Source organism: Jatropha curcas, chromosome 6, assembly GCF_041381405.1.
Source record: "Jatropha curcas cultivar XTBG-Jc1 chromosome 6, XTBG_Jcur_1.0, whole genome shotgun sequence".
In the NCBI taxonomy this organism is placed as follows: Eukaryota; Viridiplantae; Streptophyta; class Magnoliopsida; order Malpighiales; family Euphorbiaceae; genus Jatropha; species Jatropha curcas.
In genome coordinates this window covers 22,445,887-22,455,056 of record NC_143156.1, presented here as the reverse complement: position 1 = coordinate 22,455,056, position 9,170 = coordinate 22,445,887, and the positions used below count along the sequence as shown (strand labels likewise).

The 9,170-nt window shown below is 24.9% G+C and overlaps 1 protein-coding gene across 1 annotated transcript; it reads left to right on the top strand.

Moving 5' to 3' along the window:
- Window positions 1-1,334: 1,334 nt before the first annotated feature.
- LOC149495726 (uncharacterized) lies at window positions 1,335-2,103 on the top strand. The gene is made up of 2 exons (XM_089723243.1): window positions 1,335-1,889; window positions 2,023-2,103. Exons 1-2 carry the CDS (start codon window positions 1,335-1,337, stop codon window positions 2,101-2,103), a joined length of 636 nt encoding a protein of 211 aa, XP_089579369.1.
- Window positions 2,104-9,170: the final 7,067 nt, after the last annotated feature.

Here is a 9,170-nt window from a genome sequence, read left to right as displayed (position 1 = left end):
CCAAATTTAACAAAAATTTGGAGCTAAAATTTTTTATTAAACTAACAGTCTCCTCAACTTCTCCAATATGGCTATATATAAATTTCAACCGGACTTAGAACATGTAATTGCATTTATAGAGTTTCCGAGAATAAAGGAAATAATTTTTCATACCTTATGAATCCATCATTTTTTATTTGATCTGAATGACATCCCAACGGATTCGACACACATTCTGAAGATACGTCCACTACTTTTTCAACTGTCAGACTTGAACCACTTACCTGAAGACCAAGAAAGTGTTGTGCTTGTTGTTGACAGTAGTCAATCCCAAAATGTTGTCTCAAATTATTGTGTCTCTCTATATTTCGAAACCCTTATTTGAAGAGGGGAAAGAAAAAAATGGTGCATAACCCTATAAAGACACGCTATCAGATGTAATAAAAACATAATGCTGATAGACAGATATAATAAACTGAGCACACATTTGTAAATTGAGTACATTTAAATGACATAGATTCTTGTAGGAGAAATAGATGTGTCCAATATATTTTTTAAAATGAGCACATTTGTCAATTTTAGTAGTTTACAATTCTTTGATAAAATAACCGTGTACTTTTACTTTGGAAACACAAGGGCATTAAATGCCCAACCTTTTTTTTTGTCTGTCATTTTCTCTTGCTAACCGTGCGCAATTAATACAGAGACTCAAATCAAATGAGGGTATTTTAGATTTTAAACAATTGTATCCTTCTGAAAATTTCCATTTTAAGTAAATTTCTTTATATAAAAAGAATACTCAAAATAGAAATTTTCACTGAATAAAAAGAATAGAGGGAGTATCATTTATAGTGTTAATGATGTTTTTCAACTTTTCATTAATTAATAAAATTAATAAATTAATATTTTCTCAAAGTAAGAAAACGTTTAAGTTTTTGGTGGTAATTTAATTAATAATATTATTTTAAATTAATAAATAAAATAATAACATCATTAATATTTTCAATCTCTTTCCAACAAATATTGTTACTAATAATTTTTAAATAATCTGCGCAACAGGCGCGGCATATCATTAGTTTATAAATGAATTCCTATTCAAGAAACAAAGGGGTAGATGAACTTTTGCGAATTCTTAACGTAATCACTTGTTTTGACTCGTGCTCTCTCTCCTCCTTGTGTGCTTCAACTGTTGGAAATCCAAAAATTAACAATTAATTAATGTAATTACTCGACACGACTCTTCTTCTTCTTTGCGTTCTTCGACCATTCGCTTTCCACATTTGATCATGTATAAGAACCTCAAAGCCATCGTACCCATGATTATCTTTCGAACAGTCACTAAAGCAAAAAGTTCAATGGCAACTTCAAAATCCAACCTAAGAGTAAAGCTTCTCATAGACAAAAAGTGCCAAAGAGTTCTTTTTGCAGAAGCAGGAAAGGAGTTCGTTGATTTCCTTTTCAGCCTCATGTCATTGCCCTTAGGAACTGTGATTAGACTCTTAACAAAGAATTCAATGGTGGGTTGCTTAGGCAAACTTTATGAAAGCATTGAATCCCTAAGCCAAACGTTTCTTCAACCAACCCAAAATAAAGAATCCATTTTAAAGCCAAGAGTTCCTATTTGTGCTACTGAGTTCAAGAGTCCCCTCTTGTTATCCCAAAGCAATGAACCTCTCAATCAAAAGGCATATGTGTGTTGCAATTTCAATATCAGAACTCCTGTTGACGGTCGCTATGTGTATCATCAATACGTGGCTACTGGCCCGAACTCTATCTGCCCTAGCTGCAACACCATAATGTCTACACAAGTGCCTTATGTTGATCCAGCAGCTACAGCTGAAGAAGGTTCCAAGGAAGATGGTGATCTTAGTTCTCTTGAAGAGAAGGAAGTTGATATTGGAGTGAATGAGGTACGTACATTTAGTTAAATACATCAATTTTAATTTTACCAGATTAAGCATTTAGTTTTTATGTATAATAATAATTTCGTATAAATTATAGTAACATTAAAGCTGATGTTTGTTTTATTTGGATTGCTGTCAGGGTTTGAAGCTGCTGAAAGAGTCTTTGAGGTCTGAGAATGTTTTGACTGATGTCTTCCTCAATACTAACAAGTTTGTTTAAGGAGCATTGTTCAGTGTTTTTGTTTTTATTTAACGTAGAACTTATAATATGCTATTTGGAAGATTTTGTGTTCCGTTTTAAGTTAAATATGTCTTGGTTTATGTTTTGGTTTATGGCTGTGGCCATATATATATATATATATATATATATATATATATGTGTGTGTGTGTGTGTGTGTGTGTAGGCTATATTTGGAGCTCTAGTCTTTCAATCTTCCTCTCTGATACTGCAAAGTCAAGCCAATTACAAAGTCAAGATAAAATCAAGCACTAAACTAATCAATGATGGAAAGCTCGTAAAATTTCAGTCACTGATTCACCTAATTTATGTACTAAGATCTCTTTTCATGCTGCAATTTGGGTTCAAATATTACTTTTGAAGCAGCTGAATTCAAGGAACTAGTGTATGCAAAAATTGTCTCAGTTTAAATATTTCTACAGATATACAATATAAGAATGAGTATAAATTAGTATTATACATACTTTTAAAGATAAAGAAAAATTATCCTTAAAAAATAAAATAAAATAAAATAAAATATGCAACTAAGTGGTCTAGTTTTAGTTGCTAAGGTTTGTTAAGTTTTTTTCTGGAATTATTATTAATAAAATAAAAATTTGCCGATAAAAAAAAAAATTAGTTTCGACTGTGGAAGGCACGTTTCTTTGTAATTGCGAAGCACGATGCAGCGCGTCTTGTCCCTTCTTGGTTCACTGCAGCTTCCTTGAGATCCTGAACTCGAAGGATCCTCCCATAATGGCCTTTTCAAGAATATAGATACAAGGCAAACTCAAAGTCAATGGTATATCTGATAAATCTAACTCTCTCTACAGTCTTAAGACTTCGGTGCAGGGTTTTGATGAATGCTTGTTTTCTCTTCCTGAAATATCCTTCCCATATGAGCAATTGAATATTGCTTATGGTTAAAAGTACGCAGTTCATGCAGCCAGGATTTACACAGAAAAAGAAATAAACCTGATTAAAAAAACACCTACAAATAATATAGATACATAAAAATATTAGGCTCAAACTAAAAAAAATTCTGACTTATGTGACTTGCTGCAGAAATACCATAAACTAACCTTCGTCTCTTGGCACTCAGAATTAAAACTTCATAATATTAGCACCCTGAATTCAAATTCGGTTAGAGTTTTGAATAAAAAACTAATAAAATGAGTCTCAAAGAATCATGTTGGGTTAATTTATCCCAACCTATCCAAACACACCATTTTGATACCAAAACGCACCATTTCACTTTGGGCTTTTTTTTTTTTTTTTTTTTTTTACCAAAAATCCCTATTCCCTAACCCTAATCTCTCTACCGCTCGTCTTCTTTCTTCTCCTTCTTCCTTTGCGATAATGATGGGTTAACCCTAACCCTTACATAATATGATTTCAAGTTAACTTCTTCGAGAGATTAGGGATGGTGAGTCGCAGCTTTTGCAAATCGAACATTAATCCTTCCCTTTTGTTCATCTTTTGTTAGTTGATTGTTTGAATCCTTTGTAGCTCTTCAAAATCTCAATTGTAAATGTCTTTTTGAGCTCAATAAGGAATAGAGAAATCGAAATTGGGTTAGAAATGATAACCCGATCGAATTTGGCTGAGTAATTGAGAGAGTACCAAATTCGATCCAAGCATGACTGCGCATCTATCTCCTTCTCGTACACCACCAATCTAACTTCTTCCAGGTACACTTAATTACCTCTTTCTCTCTTTCTTCATCTTCAATTGAGGTGCTTTCTCATTTTAGAAATTTTAATTTTTTTTCTTTCTCCTTACTACAAGATCGCTGTGCTTTCTGATTTGCATATGCAGATGTTTTGTTTAGTTGGAAAAATCATTTATAGCTTTTATAATGTATAGTTTAGAATTCTATCTTTTCTATTGTAATTAAACTTCATCACTGTGTAGAGATACATTTTGTTCCTGGAATGTTTATATATCACTATAACTAATAATTAAATTCTATATGCCACTATCAAAATTTAAGGATCATATGTATCATTATAGTCCTATGTGTTATTATAATCCTACGTGTCATCACTAAGAATTTTATGTAGCAAGAGTAAGGGAAGAACATTAATTTATGAAATGTCACATGTCAATTACATGGAAAAAAATGCTTGCTTTGTATATAGACTAGCAATACCCGTGCTAGGTTAAAAAAAAAAAAAGAAAGTAAAAAATTGAAAGAATATATATATAATTTTTAAATTCTTAAATGAAATTTCTTTTATGATGCTATCAAAAAATATTATTAAGATATGTCAATAGTTAAAAAAATATAACTGTTTTTAATTATTAAAGTAAAAATTAGTAAATATGTTCATATTATTAAGATATGTCAATAGTTAAAAAAATATAACTGTTTTTAATTATTAAAGTAAAAATTAGTAAATAAACATATGTTCAGAACTATGAATTAAAAATGTTGAAATTTATAGAAATAAATAAAAAAAAAGTAAAATGAAAAGTGGTAAAATTCATTAATTTGATATATTTCAGAATAAATGTAAAAAATAATTAACTTGAATCCATGAATAAATAATTTATTTCGTAACTAAAAGTTGTATAATCATCAATGCATCATGTTATTAATTCTCTAAAACTATAATTAATCAAGTACATTTAACATAATTTAATTTAATAAAAAATAATTTATAATTTTTAAAATGAAATAATAACTGTCCATATCAATAAATTCATAAATTATGTGTCGTTAAAATTTATGTCAATTGTTACTTAACATGTTATTAATTTTCTAACGTTATATTAATCAATTATATTTAAGATGGTTTAATTAAATAAATAATCATAAATTAATTTATTTTTAAATAAATATAAAAATAAATAATTAAGGCATTACGCATGTCATATATGACATTGATTACTTAAAGACATTAATATATTAAATAATCAAATCAAATCAAACCAAACCAAAAACACTAATTCAAAATAAATTCAAACTAAAATAATACATTAATACATTAAATAATCAAATCAAACCAAATCAAAAACACTAACTCAAAATAAATTCAACCAAACCAATACATTAATACATTGAAAAATTAAATCAAACCAAACTAAAAACACTAATTCTAAATAAATTCAAACCAAACCAATACATTAATACATAAAATAATCAAATCAAACCATGCAAAGTGGAAGCTTAATTGGAAGAATATGTCATATGTTCAATTAAAATGACAAATGGATATTTGCACATGTGAACTTAAAAAAAAAAAAAGGCTCGCTATGTGTATATATATATATATATATATTGAAAATGATTGATGTCTATGAATGTTATTCTAATTAAAGTGTGTTGATCCCGATCTAAAAAATTAGGCCCAAATAAGAGGCCCGAAATGACACAGTGGAGATAAAGTTTATTATTAGCAAAATGAGCCAAGAGGGATACTTGGGCCTAAAAATCCCCTCTACATACAGTATTTCCTCCGTTCCACTTTAATTTATAATAAATATTAAAGTAAAAATATGAGAGAATAATAAAATTTTCTATATTACCCTTAATAAAATTTAAATGTTCTAAGATACCCTTAATAATGGCCAATTAAAAAATTACAGTTTATCAGTTGATAGGATATAATCTATAAAAATTATTTTTTCAACCAATCATGTGCGGCCTAATTATCTTCTCACTTATGTGGGGAGTGAAAGGTCTCAAGTTGAATCCTCTCGACCACAAGTGTAATATAAAAAAAGAAAAAAATATTTTTTTTCTTTATGTTTGTATGATATGATTGCATATTTTTTAAAAAAATAAAATTCAAATAGAAAATATATAATATTTTATTTAGGAGAGAGATAAAAAACAATAAAAAGTATATTATTTTTAATAATATTTTGTTTATGTTTGTAAGATTTGATTAGATATATTTTTTAAAAAATAAATTTTCAAATAGAATTTACATAATTAAATCTCGATGGTAAATAGTTAAAAGTTTTAATTTAGAAAAAAATTTATTGATATATTTATATATCTATATACATTGCGTTTTTTTTTTTTTTTTGTTAGGCGAGTTACCAGTTTAATTGTTGTATAGCACGCAGTATTATTTCAGCCATCAGGCTTCCTAATGAATCGAAAAAAATAATTTTTTAAATAAGTACATATATATAATTAAGCATTTCAAAATTTTAATTTTAATTTTTAATAAATTTATTTTTAATAAATATAGTAGATAATGAGACATTGAAAATTTTTTATATTTTATTATTAAATATTTAATTCTTCTAAGATATAGATAAAAAATATATTTTTTTTTATTAATATTCTTTTTTCTTTATGTTTGTATGATATGATTATGATTAGATATATTTTTAAAAAATAAATTTTCAAATAGAATATATATAATACAACATTTTATTTAGGAGAGATAAAAAAAGGAAGAAAAAAGTATATTATTTTTATTAATATTTTTATTCTTTATGTTTTTCATATTTGATTAGATATATTTTTTAAAAAGTAAATTTTTGAATAGAATTTACGTAATTAAACATGGGACAGTAAATAATTAAAATTTTAATTTTAAAAAATATATATAATATTTTATTGATATATTTATATATCTATATACATTAAAACGTTTTTTTCTTTTATTAGATGAGTTTTGAAAGGGTTTTTTTTTTAATAATAATTTTTTATTTTCTTTTCATTATTGAATAATTTGTAACTACTATCATTTTAATTTAGTAAGAGATTTATATCTCTCTTGCAATAAATAGATGGCCTATTGATAGTTAAGCATTTTTAATTTTTTTGATATTTTTGTTTATTATATTCTAAATCTGTTTGACTTTAAAGAAAATAGTGTTTAGAAAACTGGAAAAAAAACAAACTAGAACTACATATTTTTGTTGTCACTTTTTGGGATTTCAAAAATTTGTATATATGTGCATATATTCCTTTCTATGATACATTGCCTAAATAATAATGTCACTGTAGTCAAAGTGATTTTCATTATCAATTCAGATTATCTTTTCATTTTTTTTTTACTTAGCAGTAAAAATAATTTTTTATTATTATTCATTATAGTTGTATATAAATATTGATTTGAGGTTGAGAGCAGAGAGTTAGAGATTGAGTGATGAGTTGATTTTCTTTTTGAGCACCTATTAGGATTTTAAAAATCTGCATTTATAAATTATAGACTAAATGATTAGGTCTAAGGATTTGGTTGAACTTTATTCTAAAATCACTTCATTATATAAAAATAGAATTAAGTACTTAATAAGTAGCATTGCAATTAATTTGTACGGAAAAGTATAAAATAAATTAACCAATTGTATTTATTTTAATCTAAATAAAACTCATGATATATATAGATAAAAAATGAGTATGTAACGAGTATAGTCAACGTGCAACGTATGTCATATAAAAGACTAGCAGTAACCAAATGTCATTTTACTTTTTCAACTTTATGTGATTATTTGTGATTTTTAGAATATATTAATAAATTCTTTTTCAATTTCACCTATATTTATTAGGTGAATTTATTTTTATATTTATATTTATTTTTTTCTTTTTTTTTTTATCGTAGTTGTGTTGCTTGAGTAATTTCTACAATGTACAAATGGATAAAGGTAAAATGTAGGAAAGGCAAATCTATATAATGATATTCTAAAATAATGTAAGATTTGGATTATAAGCGATTTTAAATTAGAAGCAATTATATTTAAAGAACTCTCTAAAATGTTAAATGTCAAAAAAAAAAAAAAAAAAAAACTCTCTAAAATGTTGACTCTATTATTCCATCCTATATGGAATAAGGATTTTCTCATTTTATTTTACGAAAATATTAAGATTGCTAATTCGATTAAAATATTTTTCCCTTCTAATTGAGTTAAAAAACTCCTAATTAAGTTAAAATTGTTCCTCTATTTTTTTAAAAAAAATTAAAATTATTAATTGAGTTCAAATATCAATCTTTTATTATTATTGTCACAAAATAGATACTAAGCATAATTTTTGTTTTTTTTTCTATATTGAGTAACATTTATCCTTTTTTTAATATGATGATTCTTAATTGAGTTTAATATTTGTAATCAAGTTAAAATTATTTCTTTTTTTTTATTTTATAGAACTATTAGGACTCCTAGGTGAGCTAAAATATTTGCCCTTTTTATTTTTTTTAATATTAAAATTTCAAATTGAGTTTAGATATTTCAAATTTTTTTAATATTAAATTTATCTTTATTAGTTATTATTAATTAATTAATTAAGTTCATCAGAAAAAACTCAACAATTTCTAAAAACATGAAAAAATGGAATGCTTAATAAATAGAGTACTAAGTAACGCCTTTTTTTTTTTTTCTTGAGGATTATATATATATATATATATATATATATATATATATATATATATATATAGATGTTATACATCATAATGTTTAAATATATTTGCTTTTAATTGTTTCCTGGAAACATTATTATTTTTAATTCATATAAATCTATTATTATTCGCTATATTCTTTCTCTATAAATTATTTATTTATTTTCATAATTTTTTGATAAAATTTATTTTAATAGTTTTAATTACATTATAGTTTTTGAAATATGTCATAATGTTAAAAATCAAGGAGAATTTTAAAAAATAATTAAAATAAAAAGTAAAAAATACGTAAAATAAATTTTCCATAAACATAATTGCATGTTAATTGAGAGTCTAAATTACAAAGTAGTTAATTAATGTTATATCCTTATAATAGTGATAGTATTAAAATTATTTTTTATAGTTAGCTTATTTACTTTTTGTATTTATTTTGAAAAGGCATGATTAGCTTATTTACAATATTAATGAGAAAAATGGATTAAATATATTTTTTTATAGAAGAATTAATCTTTTTAATTTATAGTTTTTTGAAAATATTGAATTAAAAAATTTTTTTATTCAAGAAACTAATTCTATATTTAATAATAATAAATAAAAATGATAATGTTATTACTACATTGTTAACCTAATTTACAAGTAGCAAGTATCCTTATAAATCCAATGGTTTATATAAAAATCAGTTAAACTTAATAGTTATGAAAATTTTTTTAT

What these genes read in the sequence shown, in the direction of transcription:
- LOC149495726 (XM_089723243.1), top strand. Translation starts at nt 1,335, where the DNA reads ATGGCAACTTCAAAATCCAACCTAAGAGTAAAGCTTCTCATAGACAAA. An exon ending in TTGATATTGGAGTGAATGAG is followed by an intron (nt 1,890 to 2,022) that starts GTACGTACATTT and finishes GATTGCTGTCAG; the next exon opens with GGTTTGAAGCTGCTGAAAGA.